This window comes from Mirounga leonina, unplaced genomic scaffold, assembly GCF_011800145.1.
Source record: "Mirounga leonina isolate KUSES-001 unplaced genomic scaffold, KU_Mleo_1.0 Mir_82, whole genome shotgun sequence".
NCBI lineage: Eukaryota > Metazoa > Chordata > Mammalia > Carnivora > Phocidae > Mirounga > Mirounga leonina.
The window spans coordinates 35,613,597-35,630,803 of record NW_023270825.1 but is presented as its reverse complement, the minus strand read 5'-3'; the positions used below and the strand labels follow the sequence as shown (position 1 = coordinate 35,630,803).

The 17,207-nt window shown below is 44.6% G+C and overlaps 2 protein-coding genes and 1 non-coding gene across 8 annotated transcripts in view; 1 reads left to right on the top strand and 2 right to left on the bottom strand.

The window, feature by feature from the left end:
• ESR2 (estrogen receptor 2) overlaps positions 1 to 6,335 on the bottom strand; it is a 105,112-nt gene extending 98,777 nt beyond the window's left edge. For 5 of the 6 annotated variants that reach the window (XR_004677035.1, XR_004677036.1, XM_034992817.1 and 2 more), the window contains exon 1: positions 6,013 to 6,335. The gene's annotated coding sequence lies outside the window, so the exon portion shown is untranslated. The remainder of the gene's footprint in view (positions 1 to 6,012) is intronic. The other variant, XR_004677034.1, reaches the window with a different exon arrangement.
• LOC118002694 lies at positions 4,074 to 4,204 on the top strand. Its single transcript, XR_004677091.1, has one exon. It is a non-coding gene; the product is annotated as a small nucleolar RNA SNORA63 (small nucleolar RNA).
• LOC118002520 (restin homolog) overlaps positions 5,019 to 17,207 on the bottom strand; it is a 90,106-nt gene continuing 77,917 nt past the window's right edge. The window contains exons 10-11 of the mRNA XM_034993020.1: positions 6,125 to 6,308; positions 5,019 to 5,088 (exon numbers count right to left, since the gene is read on the bottom strand). Coding sequence (XP_034848911.1) covers positions 5,019 to 5,088; positions 6,125 to 6,308 — 254 coding nt within the window. The remainder of the gene's footprint in view (positions 5,089 to 6,124; positions 6,309 to 17,207) is intronic.

The following is a 17,207-nucleotide window of genomic DNA, read 5'->3' as shown; positions in this document are numbered from 1 at the left end:
AAACAAAAAAAAATCTCTGAACATTTGGTCCGTCAAGTTTTTACTGAATTTTATGTTGTCTCAACTTTACATTGCCCCAAAGAAATATATGTAGCATTTAACATAAGTAATTCAGCAAAGCCAACACCAACCGATCACAAAACCACTGCTATCCTTTACTTTCAGTAGGCCTCTTAAAAACAGAAAGCATCTACTGATATAAAGTGATGAATAGCAACATGGAAATTCATGAACTTGAAATAACATTTCCTATTATCCAGGTAGAAAGTGAACACACAATTTAAAATGAACATGACATCTCTCTCAGGAGCAGAGAATCAATCCCATTACTCATTTTCACCTACAACTGAAATGTTCATTCTCAGCCCAGAAATGCTGAAATGACCTGTCAGACACACACCGCCAAATGGCAAAGCCAGGATTTGTCCAGGCAATCAATCAGGTGCCACAGTGACTTTGCTTAGGAAAACAGATTTCACATATATACCCCAATCAATTTCTCTAGAATTTCTACACATCCCTAGCACAATAATAATTCATGAGAGAGAACTGGTGGCTGGACAATGATTAAAAGCTTGTGTTGCCTTTTGGTTGGAGATCTTTCAGATGTATCCAGATTCACGTGACAACCATTTGTCAGTGGAACCTTGGATTATTAGTAACTTGGTAGCCAACGCAAACGGTTTTTCTTCTGAAGCAAAGACACAACAAGGGGTGAGGAACTTAAATCATGGCAGGAGAACCCAGAGACAAGCAAACAAGAAGCATAAGTCTTCTCCGGAGGTCTAAGAAATTGAATAAACAACCTGTGGTGGTTATGTGAGTAGTCTGATCTAAACCAGGGAGATAAAACGGTTGAAGGAAAGAATCCCCCAAAATCAAATTTCTTCAACATGTAGGACAGGATTTTCCCAACACATTCCTTTGAACAAGCAAGCACTGACTCAGTGAGCACAATATCTGGTGTCAAAGGGAAAAATAGTCTCTAAACAGCTTAATTGCTGGGCCTGGCAGGCAGGGAATTTCATCTGGCCAACAAAAGAACATGTACCCGGACATCCTGATTCTAAGAATTAAACATTTCTTTGCAAGTCAATTTTCTTTAACTAGTCATGATAGCCTAGGATAGTTGGCCCATATTCTTCGTGATGAACAGCCCTTGTCTTCTGTCCAAAAACTTCTCTGGCCCACTCCTCCAGCATAACACACAACACTGTTGGTGAGCCCTTGCAGGTCACGTCTGTGTTCAGCAGGAAAGCTTTCTGTACACATGGGATTATACATCATGTTCTAACATACTGGGAACACATTATGGAACTTAAACAGAAAAAAAGGTTTTAAAATCCCAAATACTGACAGCGATTCCTTGGGAGAAGAAAAAGGCGGGCTCTAGAAATGGTAGGAAGACACTCCCGGAAGAGTAGAAGGATTTTCTCAAAGTACCGATCAAATCTAGTTAAACAAGATGAAGGCAGTCACACCAGGCCTGCTATTACATATACTCTCTGTCCAGTGGACAGAGAGGTACACAGGGTCCTAGTCCTGGCTCTGCCTGAAAACCAGGGGATCTCACACAAATCACATCAACTCCCTGAGCTTCCATGGCTTCTTCAGTAGAAATGCGGACCTAATACAGGCTGCATGTTTTCACAGCACCCGGAGGATAAAGTGAAATGATGTACATGAAAGCATCCTGTGAGGTATTATTATACATCCAGAAAGATGAAGTCCATCCATTAGCATGCCACGGGATACGCCTGTTGTGTTGGGCAGAACTTCCAGACAAGTAAAATGCCCTGATGACCACCCTGAAGATTGTTGCCTCCTCATTGTACTTTCTTAACTTCTGCTTAACCATTCATGACACGGGTCCAAATAGCTGGGCTGCTGGTATGGAGCCCCAAACGGCCCGTTCTCCTTGTGCGGTGTTCTCAAGCCTGTCCATCACACTTCCCCAAGCATTCAGTTCCAACACCCCTCATTTGTGTGCCCCACACAAGTCATAAAAGAACACTTACAATGCAGAACACTACAAGGAATTTCATGGAAAAGTTAAAACATCTTTAAGTGTCAAACATCCTTGTGTCGGTGGCTGTCTACCAATTATCGGCCTTAAATTTTCTACAGCAAAACACAGCTCTTGATCAACTTAATATTCATTAGAAAGAAAAAAAAACCCCAAATCACCACAGAACTGACCATTGATAATTGATTCACACGCAACTCTTAAGAACATGTACAGGTATCTTCCAAAATGAGAAAAATCTAATTCCCCTTGGAGTCCAATGGACCTTATCGAGCTGGACAGGAAATAGAACTTTGCAGCTTGACGGGGAAGAGGCCAGAGCCTCAGCCTCAGGGTCATCAACACTAAGGCGCAGGAGAGAGAGAGAGCCCATCAGTCTGCTCTCTTCAGCAAGTCTCTGCCTCTTCCCAATTCCAACCGCTCTTAGGAAATGAACAATTTTCAAATATCCATTTGGGCCAGGGTGGAGAGAGTTATGCGTGAAGAGGTTTAAGACATAACCAATGCAGAAGTTAAACTGAATGCATTCATCTCTTCCAGCCCTGGGTTTGACATTTGAACACAAACATTTAACCACAAAACATCGCAGTCCTGCTTTGAGGAAACCTATACAAGTCCGGTAATCGGTCTTTCCAGTGACCCTCACTCTCCTTCCCTCTGTCAAGTACACCCATACACAGATTCTCGGCTAAAAGCCCTTAATTATGAAGAGCTGTAACAGCTCCAGCCAGGACTGCCAACCACCCAGTTTGCTGGGGCTTCCCCAGCAGGCCACTCTGCCTCTCCTAGTTCCTGCCACGGGAGTTCTCCGAAAGGTAAGCTGTGTATATAAAATACAGGCTCTTGTTTTCATAGCACAAAGGAGAAAGGAAAAGGACATCATCTGACAGATCTTCATTAGGAGTGCTTAACAATAACAGGCTCCTAACTGTCCACTGAATTATGTATTAAACAGTAAAGAATATTAGCTTACAACAGATTTTGCATCTGTGTCCTGCAAGAAAATCTAGATTTCAAAGCATGAGCACAGAAATGAAAAAACTCTGACATCAACACATAAATTGGGCACAGACCTCAACTCCTAAAAGTATTTTAAGTCATCATCACTCTATATTAGATTTTCAATGTCTCCAGATTGTCATTTTCTTTTTTTTTAAGATTTTATTTATTTATTTGACAGAGAGATTGAGAGCACAAGTAGGCAGAGCTGCAGGCAGAGGGAGAGGGAGAAGTAGACGCCCCGCTGAGCAGGGAGCCCGACATGGGGCTCGATCCCAGGACCCTGGGATCAGGACCTGAGCCTAAGACAGACGCTTAACCGACCGAGCCACCCAAGCACCCCGAGATTGTCATTTTCAATCACTCTTTTGGCTTCTCACTATTTAATAATATGTAATTTCAGGTAACTTTCTTAATCTCAAGTACAGTAAAAGTATAATAAATCATAAATAATTTAAATGCCCAGATTATAAAAATACAATATATTCTATTATTACATAAATAACCAATGTTTTTTAAATAACCCTGTATTCAGTTTGGGATAACTAATGATGCACACCATAACCAAAGGCTTATCCCACAGTGGAATCTAAATGTGCTAAGAATGAAATCCATTAGCCCAATGGGAACTTAACACTTAGTCCCATTCACAAAATAGCTTCTCTTTGCCTCAATTTATTCCAAAGTATATAGGATTAAAACAAAAATACCACAACCTGACTCATCCCAACAAAAAGCGGGGGGGGGGGGGGGGGGGGGGGGGGGAGGACTGAGATTCTCTTTTTCGAAAAGCAAAGGAAGATAATTATTCCTAGGTAAAAACACACTGAAGAGCAGAGTGGTAAAATCCGTGAACAGCTCAGTGATTTCCAGGGGTTGGGGATGGGTGGAGAGGGTTGACTACAAAAGCACAAAGGAGACTTTTGGGAGTGAGGGCAAGGTTCTAGGTCTTGAGTGCAGAAGTGATTATATAAATGTTGCAACTGTCAGAATTCATAGAGGGTACCCCTAAAAAGGCTAGGTTTTACTGTATGTAAATTATACTGCCATGCAGGATCTAGTTACAATGTAGCTGTAAAGTGCTGCCTTGTCTTTGCCCCCTGCTCAAAATAAAGCTGTTACCTTTCTAGCCCTGTCCGCCATGGTGCTTAGCAGCCAGGGATGCATGGTCTCAGACATGTTTACCAAGTAAAACACTGACTCGAGGGGCGCCTGGGTGGCTTAGTCATTAAGCGTCTGCCTTCGGCTCAGGTCATGATCCCAGGGTCCTGGGATGGAGCCCCGCATCAGGCTCCCTGCTCAGCGGGGAGTCTACTTCTCCCTCTCCCACTCCCCCTGCTTGTGTTCCCTCTCTCGCTGTGTCTCTCTCTGTCAGATAAATAAAATCTTAAAAAAAAAAAAAATTATACTGCCAGGAGCCTACCTTTTTAAAAAGGCTATTATATCTAAATCCATGTGCTAGGCTCTGAATTATGATGTCTAACACTCAAGTATACAGTTCTCAAGTGTTCTAGATGTAATTACTAAAAAACTTACCAGTAATTGATTCAAGTTCAGCCTTCAGTATTTTATATAATTATTACATATTTATAAGTATTATGTAAAATGGCTCAAAACATGAACTAAAATTATCACAAGATGTATTTTGCATCATTACCTGAATATATATTTATAGAAAACTGCAGTGTTTTACTCCTAAGAATGGATATATCAATATCTATTAAATGTTAATGCTTTTAAGGGTTGAATTTACTACTAAATTTTACCTCTTCCCTATCATTAATAAATTGAGGAATATAAAAGGTCATTAGATTCATTTGAGTCCCTCAGAACCACTATGATATGTATTCCAAATGAGTGTTTTTAATTGATTTCAGAGACTTTCAAGTCTTAAGTGTTACAGGAGACTGGCTGCTTTTGAAATAAGAATGTTTCAGTAATGCCACTGGCAAAAAAAAAAGCTTGGATGTAAAATGGATCCTAAGATTATGCTTTAACACCTATTGATGAACAGACCCTTACATTTTCCCTCTTCTTGAATATATGCAGAAATATAGATTTTTCTGCAGAAAAAAAGGCAAAGAATAAGTGTCACAGTTGCAGCACGTGTCCTTTTTACAATACTCACAGCACAAACCTTTCTTTTCACATGTTCATTTAAGTAACAAACATCTTCTCCCACAAAGGACAATAACCACTCTGAGTTTAGAAACTTAAAAATTCCCAATGGAATGCCCATGTAAACACTAAAAATCTAACAAAATAAGGCAAAATCTTTCCTCCAAAGTGTTGCGTGCTACACCAAAGGACAAAGTTGCTTTTTAAAAAAAACTAGTAAAATTGAGTCAAGCTGGTTTTCCTAAAAAGAAAAAAAAAATCCACTCAAATCCAAAGTTTTGTTTTTTACAAAAATAATATCCCCTTCACTTAATTTTATGCTTCCAATTTGAATGAGACACAAATGGTAACACAAGGGGGTAGGAGAGCAGCCCCTGGGTTCCTCTTCGGCAAATAAAACAGACTGCATCTCAATCTTGCTCAGTTCGCCCAGGACAGAAGCAAACCTGTTTTTGATATCACTGAGGAATGCCAGTTAATCCATGTAAAACCCTGGTCACCTGCTTGATCCACGGACACCCTCCCAGGCCCGCAAAACTCAAGCATAAAGTCCTTGTGCAACTTTCCCACTGTCATCATTTCACCTTCTGTCGAGAAAGCCACAGAAAAACATCCAGAGTTTTTTCTTTCAAAAGGACACGTATCAGTCCGGAGTTTACAGGCACAGACTAATTAAATTAACCTGCCAGCGTCTGGAAGGAAAATACTTAAAAGCATGAAATTCCGGCTTCCTGTAGTTTTCAAGACTTAGGGCGGAGGCCGGGTAAGGGGGCAGGGGTCTTTTATTGTTCTCGATATCACTGGTTTCCCACCCTAGGGTTTCAAAGAGAAAAGCAGACAAATCACACCTTGAGCCGAGGGGCACTTACCGTACAGGTGAACCCCGGCCTGGCGGTCTCTAAAAGGCGGACACGCGCTTTTCCCGGAGCAGTTGCTCCGGGCCCCTGGCTCGCGGCCCCCAGCTGCGGAGAGTGAGCCCACCTCGCGCAGCCCACAGCTCGGGGGCCAGCCTTCAGCCGCAGCGCGGGGTGGTCCCTCTCCCGCCCGCTCTCCCGCCTCTCCACCCACTGCAAGTTTCCACACCGGTTCTCGCAGCCTCGGCGCTCCAGGCTGCCTAGCTGCAGGGGCGCGAACTGGCTTTCAACAGGTCCTGCAGCCAGACACACTGCAAAGACCGCCAACGGCTTAACGAGGAGACTCTCCTCCCTTTTAAAGACCCGGGCGGGGGCGGGGGGGGGGCGGCCGACTCCAAGAGCCCACGTGACCACCGAGCCTGCTGCACGGAAACCTCGGGAGGACGCGGACTCCCCTGCCTCGCCATCCACACTCACCTGGGCGAGGGGAGAAGCCCCGGGGAAAGGGCGCGTCACAGGCACCCTCAGGGGGAGCAAAGCACACAGGGCGCCCTTGCAGCCGTCTTGAATTGAGGAGGTCTGGGGCAGGGCCTGAGAATGTGCATTTCAAACCAGGTTCAGGGCGAAGCTGAAACTGATGCTGCCCGGCTGGGGACCACACTCCGAGGATCCCGTCCCTAGACTCTGACCCACGTGAGTCTGACAGGGGCTGGATGCTGCGGTGTCGTTGAAATACAGAAATCTGACTCTTAGAATCCAGTGGTGGAACTGGAGAGGCTTTGGATTTTCCCAATCCCGGGTAGCGAGCGCGGGTTCGTGCCCCTGGAGGGAGCGGCCGTGGCAGGAGGTGGTGGGTGCGGGTTCTCCGCGGCCGGCTCGGAAGGCCTTTCGCGTTAGAGCAAAGATCGCAGGCCCCTCCTCAAACTCACCTACCGCAAAGAAGCACCTGGGGGGCGGAAATCGGCCTCCGCGGCGGCTGCGCCCTTCTTCCCGCAGCAGCGCCTCCGGGGAGCTCTGCGCAGGCCAGCGTCCCCTGGTGGCAGCCCCAGGTCCCCAGGTCTGCGGAGTCCCCAGGTTCTCCTCACCCACCCTGTGGCAGCCCACTGTGTGAGGACTAGGGACCTTAGGATAGTCATTAAGATGCACCCGGCTTTGGGGCAGCCACTGGTGGCGAAAATCGAAGGGCAAGTTCCAGATGTCCCATAGGCCATTCTGGGACCCCAGTGCCACATTTGTGTCTAATTAATCATCACACTATCCGTACACACGGCATGAGGGACATGGTTCTTGATCCGGTTGTGCCTCCGGATCTCTGATAAAAGAGGACCAGAGGGCACTTGGAGGGAAACTTACAACGCCAGCCTCAAGCGTTGGGCTTTAGCCAGAAACGGCCTGGATCGACTCTAGTGTGCTCTGGGTTTGTAAGAGTGAGGTCCACAGGGAGCGAAGGCAGGCTCCAAACATGGAGAGCCACTCCCTTTATAAACGGTGGCTCGGAAAAATCTCTACTCCGCCACCCCCTTCCATTTTCATCCAAGCAAGGACTCCTGGATCCTCTCAAGTTGTAATTCTCTCCGATCCTTGAGGTAGAGAAGTTAGTTTGAACAGGAGGGTGTGGAACTGACCAGATTCATCTGTGTAGGACTCTAGACGACAAGATACTTCTCTTTGCCCATCTCAGCTTTCCTTGTCCCCTCTCCTGGTGTCCCTGCGTGTACCCAGTACCCATATGCTCCTTCCTCCTTTGCACGGAAGAAATTTTTAAGTAATGGTTTTAAAAAATCAGTTCCATTTGGAAGTACTTACTTGTTAACAAGATACATCTGGAAAGGAAATTATTGTGAAGGAACCAGTCTTGGGCCACTAGGCAGACAAAGATAATGTGAGGGTGAACAAAGCTGACGCCTATCAAGTGCCAACATTGTGCCAGAGAGGGTGCTAAGTGCTTGCACCGCATCTCGTTTAATCCACGCGGGAGCTTTGTGAACTAGGTACTATTGACCCCCTTCTCAGAGGAGGAAACTAAGGCCCGCACAGCTACCTAAAACCACACATGGGGAGGGGCCATGGCAGCAATGCTTTCGTAGACAGCTACCACTGATTAGGCATTTAGCCATGCCCTACTTTGCTGCAGGTTATCTCATTTTCAATACAATAGACCTAGGAGGGAAATTCTGTTCTTAAGTATCCCCATTTTACAGTTGAGAAAATGGCCAGTCCGTGGCTGAGAAAGACTAGAGCCCAGGTGGGAGCCCAAGACTCTGTTCTCTTCCATACCATGACTACAGTCAATCAGAAATGAAGATGGCTTGAATGTCAGGACACTAGATGTCCTGCAGATGGGCTCTGCCTCAAAGCCTCCCACCACCTGAGAGATAAGCGTCTGCTCACCCCAGACCTAGAGCTCTGTGTTTGCTGTGACGCTTCCTTTAGAAGGCAGTCCACTCATGGGAACAGCATGTTCTCTTTTTAAAGACCCTCAAACACCCACAGAAGTGGTTTGTTACACAAGGAAACCTCATTGCCAGAAATATTAAGCAAAGAGAATGAATGGGAGTGAGTACATTTCCTTCTGACTCATCCTGGGGATTGAGAAAAATAATGGTACCTTAGGGATGGAAGCTTTGCGGGGTTTAATGCAATGCGTAGGGAGAGTAATATTCCCAAACTAAGAAGGGATTCTTGAGACAGTTAATACCGATGACTATACTGAAAAGCACCCTGAAATCTAGGGTTAAGCACCATGCCTCTGGGACACCTGGGTGGCTCAGTCGGTTAAGTGTCTGCCTTCAGCTCAGGTCGTGATCCCAGAGTCCTGGGATGGAGTCATGCATCGGGCTCCCTGCTCAGCGGGGAGTCTGCTTCTCCCTCTGCCTCTGTCCCTCCCCCTGCTTGTGCTCTCTCGTTCTCTCTCTGTGTCAAAATAAATAAATAAATAAAAAATCTTTTAAAAAAAAGGACCATGCCTCTGTTAGAAGATCCCCGTCTCATTTCCGCCTCACTCATGACCTCCCTAAGGAAGCACCTACATAGTATGACATTGAAAGGCCTTCCTCTTCCCAAAATATTTTATAACAGGGACTAAAGTCCTCACCATGCAATCATCCTTTGGGATTAAAGCATTGGATTGTTAACATCCGATCATGTTCTATATGATGGGTAATATTAATTTACTAGCATTTATGATTATACTAATGAGATGAGCTTATGAGCTAAATGTCACCTGGGAAAGAAAGCAAAGGAGGCTGGCACAGGACAGGTACATTTTTGCTGTAGGAGGAAAGAAAGCCTCTCCATCCGGGTGCTCCTTATCTTTTCACCTTGCCCCTTTTCCGTCTGGTGAAGTCTTACCCAGCCCAAAGCCGAGAGCCTAAGTGAAGAGCGAGCCTGCCAAGCGGAATGTGCACACTGCCTCCCCCACAGCACTCAACCCGGTCCACACTGCCTGCGCTGTGATCGTACAGCACACATCTTGTATCTCTGGCTTCCCCCACGGTAGCATCATACCCACGGCTCCCACCTCGTTCAACCCGGATGCTCAACAAACACCTGCTGAAGACTTCAACTTGGAAAGATCAGAGGGAAAGGAGAGAGATGTTCGATGGTAAAGATCCCATTAAGAGGCAAAACAAACAAAAAGTTGTTGAAGGCAAGAAAGCAAAAGCCGATGTGGAGGGGAGGATTCCTACAAATCGTGGCACGCTGCAGGGTGATGACTTTGGGTTGTCGCTCTTTCTCCTCTGAGCCTGAGGCCGACTGGGAGGATGTAAATCCTGGGATGTTCTTACCCGCTCCAGAGGATAATCTGATCAGGCTCTTTCTTCATGATGTGTGAGAATAAATTGGTCTATTTTAAGAGGATCTGGGAGATGTAACCTTAAACTTAAGGAATTACTAAGAGAGAAGGGAAAGCCTTGTTGCACCTGCAATAGCACCTTTATTTGGAGGGGAGGAATTAGAAAGGTGGGATTACTAACGCGGTATGTCAGGTTATTTCCGCTGCTCATGAATCAGGGTTTGTAAACTAAAATTTGATATTTGAAAATTGGATTTGGGTAGATAGAGCTTCTTAGGATCATGTTTTCTGTAGAAATAAAAATGAACATAACATTTATGTACCTTTCCAACCCAGGTACTACGGGAGGCAGGCTTGCCCAAGGTTCGCTCATTTTTATTTTATTTATCCTCAGAACTTCCCTTTGGCTGTCCCTGCTGTACAGATAGGGAAACAGAGCCTTAGAGAAATGACGTTTCTTTTGCAAGGTCACCCATGTGCATGTGGCAAAGTTTTCTGCCTACCTGTGAATCCCTTGCTTTCTCCTCTGTTATAACTGTGATTTTGTTCTTACTTGTTGTGTAAACTGAAGCATATTTGTCCTGTAGAGCCTGGATATTGCTGAATGAAATCTTGCCAAGTTCTTGTCTAGGCATGACCATCTGTGTGCGTATTTATATAACTGTATTCTTTACTGACAGGGGTTTGACTGGAGCCCTTGGTAAGGCTGCCAAGGACATAAGCAGCAAGGTAGCCCTAACCTGGTATCTAAGTGTCCAGACCACAGGACAAGGTTACTCTGACCTGCAGTTGAAATGAACCACTTGGGCAGCTAACACGTATAGCCAACTCCTTATAACTCACCCTCATCTGTCTCCGTCTTGGTCTTTGACATTTGCAAACAAACAGGTAAAATAAGTTTTTGTCGTATCTACTGCTCCTTGAAGGTATTTAAATTCCACACAAATCTCTTGCATAAATTTATTTCTAATTTCTATCCATTTGAAATCAAACAACATGAAGAATATATGTTCCTATCCTGAGCCCCAGCTGTCATTGAAGCAATTCTCTCTTGAGCTAGCAAAGAAACTTGCCCCTGGAGGTCGCTGGCAGGAATGTGAACACCCCGTTAAGAACGAAAATGTTAAAGAACTGTTAGAAATGGATGCAAATTGTAATATGCAATTTCACAAATGACTCCAGTGCAATTCTGGAAGTGCAGCTTCTCTACGTCTTTTGGCATAGAATAAAATAATATTAATAACAGGTCAGACAGTGTAATCGTCCCAGATAGGAGGTCAAAAAAAAAAATAGGGTATATAGACAGAAATGGCTCAAGAGGCCATAGATTCTAATAAGACCGTCTGCTACCATAGAGTTTAGAATTTAAAAAAATTGAAGTTTTTTTCTACTTCTCGTAAATGTATTTGACATTTTCAAGTTCTTTGTTCATATCATGGAAAGTTACTAGAAATGTCTCTTATTGTCAAATAATACTCTATTAATGCACATCGCATTAATGGCTTTTGTAAAAATGTAGACCCCATCCTTTGTGTACAGAGAGTGTTCACATATGTCATTGCTTGATCTGATGAGTCCAACCAGAGAGAGGAATGGTCTTCTCCATGATTGTCTCCCCTTTCCCTGGGAATTACAACCAGGAAATAAACTTCTCCAAGCAGTTTATGTATTTTCTGAGGGGTCGCCAATGTTGTCCAGTGTACTAGGATCCCTGCGGTCTCCCCTTTTTTCTCTTCATTTAACATCTCTACATTTTTTTTTTTCCTGTCTATCCAGGCAGTTTGCTCACTAATCTGTTCTTCCTGGTTCTAACCATGTTCAAGCCAGATGCTTCCTCGGCCTGCTCCCATCCACCGTACTCTCCCATCCACCAGCCACAACTTACTAAGAGACCTGCTATCCTAGGGTGACATTGGCTTTTACAATTAACACAGCACACACATGGCCATGTCATGCCAACTCTATGACAGTAATTTTATACCCATTTTGCTGGTAAGGAAACTTCAGTAAGTTCGCTAGATTTACACTTACAGGAACCCTAGTCACCTGATTCATTTCGTAGATCCCTATCTGCCTCCCTGAGGGAAATTCATTTCCTGCGTCCCTAGCACTGGGCGGGCTGCTAGGGCTACTAGCCTCGGGCTTTTGTCACCTGACCCCACCCCTCCCCGCCCCCCCCTTCCCACTTTATCTCAATACAAAACACCATTCAAGGGAGAAAATCATTGACAATTTTTTTTTTTTTTTGAGAGAGTGTGTGTGCGAGTCGGGGGGAGGGCAGGGGGAGAAGGAGAGAATCTTAAGCAGGCTCCACATTCAGTGCAAGCCCAACTCAGGGCTCAATCTCATGACCCTGAAATCATGACCTGAGCCGAAATCAAGAGTCAGACACTTAACTGACTGAGCCACCCGGCCCCCTCATTGACAACTTCTTTAGTTATTTTTACTTTAAAGTTATTCTGATGCTCAACATTTATTCTTTCATAAAACACTCTTCTTTGGGACTGCTTCTTGCCCTCCTGCATTTATCTCTTTGTGAGAATGCCCTCTTAATGCTGAAAAACAGTAATGCCCAAAGTGCTTACCTAAGACACAGGAGAACATGAAGGTATTTGTTCTAGATGAGAAGGAGGAGATAACATTCATTCAGCAACTGCTTGTAAACACTTTATCTGCTCTATTTCATGTAATCCTCAAAACAATCTCACAAGGGAGGCACTATTTATGTTCCCACCTAGCAAATGAGAAGACTGAGGCTCAGAAAGTTTAATTTGCCCGATATCACCCAGCAAGAAGAGCAGAGGGTTCCCACCAGATCTGTTTCACAGCAACACCCGGTCTGATCTCCTGAAGGCTTTATATTCTAGTGGAGGGGAGGAGACCAATGCCCAAGAAACAACCTGCAGTGCCTGTTACAAATGATCAGAGACAAATGAATGGGGGAGATGGGGAGGTTTGTGGACATTAAGAGGATTCCCCGCATGTTTGGGTTCCTCTTTGAGAGAAATTAACCCCCAGAGCTTGTTTCCTGAGCTGACTGAATTTCAGACATGGAAGGTGCTGATCTCCCAGGGGGGCTCCTCTGAATTCTGCAGGTGCCCAGGCCCAGCCTTGTGTCCTCCCCTCAGCATCCCTCATTCTTCCACTCTGGCTACTGGAAGCTGCTTGGGGCACAGGACGGAGAACACACAGGCAGCAGAGCAGGATGGGAGCCCAGCCACTTAGCAGTTGTATGCCCCTGAACCCTTTTCTGGCCTCTTCGATCTTCGGTAAAATAAGAAGAACACAAGAATGCACTGCATGAGATGGTGGTGAGGATGAGCAGTAACCTGCCTGACACCTGGCAGATTCTCAATACCGGATGGCCTTAAAAACTACAGCAGTCCTTGGAACAAAGGGCTTCACGAGTATGGGGAAGACTTGGCCGAGGAGGAGGCAAGAGCAGGTGTGGTGGTTAGAGAGGTTTGGGCTCCCAGGGTGGGGGAGGTAGTACAGAATTAAATGTCCTGTCAGGAGCTAGTCACAGACTTCTGCATACATCTCTTCAGGCAGGCCCAGTTGTGAAGTGAGTCGAAGAAGACCCACTGACATATAACCCAATGTAAGGCTGCTTTAAAGCAGAGTTTTTCCACATTCCTGGATCATGAGTCGCCTGAGTCACTTGTTTAAAATATGGATTCCCAGGACCCCTTCCCCAGCAGGCTCGGAACCAGGAGCTCTGGGACAGGTCCTGGAAATGCACATTTTCCACAACCCACTGGGTGGATTTTATGATCAGGGAAGTTGGGAAAACATTGCTTTAAAATGTTCAAACTGGGGGCGCCTGGGTGGCTCAGATGGTTAAGCGTCTGCCTTTGGCTCAGGTCATGATCCCAGAGTCCTGGGATCAAGCCCCACGTCGGGCTCCTGGCTCAGTGGGGAGCCTGCTTCTCCCTCTCCCTCTGCCTCTCTCCCTGCTCATGCTCTGTCTCTCTCTTTATCTCTGTGTCTCAAATGAATAAATAAAATCTTTAAAAAAATAAAATAAATAAATAATAAAAACAATAAAATGTTCAAGCTGCTTAGATGTCCACTATATAATGGGATCTCTGTAATGGGTGATTTATCACCCCCATTTTCTAGGAAAGGTAACTAAGACCCAACAAAGCTCAGCAGTGTGCCAAAACCTGTTCACACTGGCTCAGGAGAGCTAAATACTCAGGAGAGTTAAATACTCAAGGAATTTGCAATTCAATTGTTAAACCAATCACAGCTTGAAATCTGTCCTGGTAAGTATGGATTTCTCTGGGCCAGACAGGAGCCTAAGGGTGCTGCTGTTTCCTTCAGAGCACAGGACGTTGATTGATGTGAACCCTTCTCAGCTATTCTCGGGGTTTGGGTTCATCGCTCACTCTGAATACTGTATTGTCTTTTTCTTTAGGGAATCCGTAAGTACTACACGCAGAACAGGACTTCTTTTTTTTAATTTTTTTTTTTAAGATTTTATTTATTTATTTGAGACAGAGAGAATGAGAGAGAGCATGAGAGGGAGGAGGGTCAGAGGGAGAAGCAGACTCCCTGCCGAGCAGGGAGCCCGATGCGGGACTCGATCCCGGGACTCCAGGATCATGACCTGAGCCGAAGGCAGTCGCTTAACCGACTGAGCCACCCAGGCGCCCCAGGACTTCTTTTTTTAAAGAACTGGTTTACTAGCACAACACCTAGCAAAAGTAATTAGTCTTGTTGGTAGTAACTGAGCGAAGTTCACCTGTGTCCTTACTGCTGGTCCAGGTGCTTGGGTCCAGACATTTTCTCCTCCTGCAATTAACATCCTTTATCATCCCTAGCACCTCCCATCCTAGATAGGTTTATTAAGGGCTCAAATTCTACAAAGGACCACCTGCTATGGAGTTGGTTCAGATTTTCCAGTTAGAGGCTTTGAGCATTGGCTTTATACAACAAGGTCATGTCTCCCTCTAATGGATGGTAAAGAATAAGACAAGTATTTGTTGTTGAATCAGAAGGCTGTGTATAATTTATCTCAATAGTGTGATATGTGTAACACGTGTTGAAACAATATATAGTAACTTATTCAGCTAACTTCCAAGAGCAGCACAAAAATGTCCTTTTGTTTTTATTCACTCGATATTTCATTCATTATTTATCATTTACTTAACTATGTGTCAGATGTTGAGGTATAAAGCTATGAATGACACCATGCAAAGGCAAAGAATGAGAAAACTCATATGAAAGATTGCCAAGATATATAAAGGGAAAAAACCATAGTATAGGATGGTATGAATAATGTCATTTGTTTAGAGGCACCTGGGTGACTCGGTGGATTAAGCATCCAACTCTTGACTTCGGCTCAGGTCATGATCTCAGGGTCCTGGGATCAAGCCCCATGTCATGCTCCATGCTCAGTGAGGAGTCTGAGCATTCTCTCTCTCTGCTTCTCCCCCTGCACACTCTCTCTCTCTGAAATAAATAAATCTTTAAAAAAGTAAAATATAAAAAAATATATCATTTGTTCAAAAGGAAGGAGAAAGAATACACACACCAACTCACATAAAATATATCCAGAAATATACACAAAAAAACTATTAACACCAATTGGTTTCCTCCTAGAAGGAAAAGAAGAACATCTGGAAAATAGAGGTAAGAGAAAGTCTTCATTGTATTCCTTTTATCTATTTTTAGTTGTGAACCACGTGAAGGTATTTCCTAATCAAAAATAAACATTGGAAATTAGCAAAGCAGAAATGAATGAGGCAGGTCCTGTGTTCAGTTACTTGGGAGGATATTCACACACACATACAATAAACGTGTATAGAAGCATGCACAATGTGCTAGCAAGCGCAGGAAGAGGCACTTAGCTCTGATTGGATGGGGAGAAGACGTGGAAGCAGGAAAGCTCATTAGAGGCCAAGTCAAGGAGGACCTTCTCTGCCAAGCTAAAGAGCTCTCACATTCTGTAGGCAACAAGCCATTCAAAGACTTTAACCTGAAAGTAACAAGTAGATTCACCTTTTAAAGGATCATCCCAGGGGCGCCTGGGTTGGCTCAGTCAGTTAAGCTTCCATCTCTTGGTTTTGGCTCAGGTCGTGATCTTACAGGTCTTGAGATCAAGCTCAGTGGGGAGTCTGAGGATTCTGTCCCTCTGCCCCTCCCCCCACTTGCACGTGCTCTCTCTCTCTAAAATAAATAAATAAATCTTTTTAAAAATAATAATAAAATAAAGGATCATCCCAGTGGCAATGTTGGGGCAAGACTGCAGGAAGTCTAGACTAGACAAAGGTAGAGCCAGACCCCTTTTTAGTAACTTTCCTGCTTCAAAGACCTGTTTTGCAGGGTCGGAATGCCTCAGCGTAAGAACAGAAATAGGCCTGGCTGAGTCTAGGTTAAAGACAATTTATGGGATCTATTCAGATTACTTGTTCTTGGTCTGCAGAGGACAGTACATTATCCAATAACTGTAATTTACTTACAGTACGCCAGGCACACTAGCAAGTACTTACTGAATGACACCTCACTAGTCCTTGCAATAATCCTATAAACTAGGTCCAAGCATGCAGCTAAATTTTACAGATGAGAAGACTGAGATTCATGTAGGTTAATAGCCTGCTCAAGGTCAAATAGCTCAAACATATCAGATGGATTTGAGCCCATCTGTCTCATTCCACAGCTCATGTTTTCAAGTATCAGCATACACAGGGTCCCCTCTGAGCTGTTCAACCAAATCCTCACTCTCTCTCACTGCCAGACCTGACTTCTAAAATATTCCCCTTCCGAACCCTCTTGCACTGTTGGTGGGAATGCGAACTGGTGCAGCCACTCTGGAGAAGAGCATGGAGATTCTTCAAAAAAGTTACAAATAGAATTACCCTACAATCCAGCAATTGCACTACTATGTATTTACTCAGAGGATACAAAAAGACAGATTTGAAGGGGTACATGCACCCCGATACTATTTATAGCATTATCAACAATAGCCAAACTATGGAAAGAGCCCAAATGTCCACTGACAGGTGAATGGATCAAGTAGATGTGGTATAGGGATACCTGGGTGGCTCAGTTGGTTAAGCGGCTGCCTTTGGGGCAGGTCATGATCCCAGCGTCCTGGGATGGAGCCCCACATCGGGCTGCCTGCTCAACGGGGAGTCTGCTTCTCCCTCCCCCTGCTCTTGTGCTCTCACTTGCTTTCTCCCTCTCAAATAAATAAATAGAATCTTAAAAAGAAGAAGAAGGAGGAGGGGGAGGATGAAGAGGAGGGTGGGGAGGGGGAAGAGGAGGAGGAGGAGGAAAAGAAGCAGAAGAAGAAGAAGTAGTAATTGTAGTAGTAATAGTATATATACAATGGAATATTACTCAGCCATAAAAAGAATGAGATCTTGCCATTTGCAACAACATGGATGCACCTAGAGTGTGTTATGCT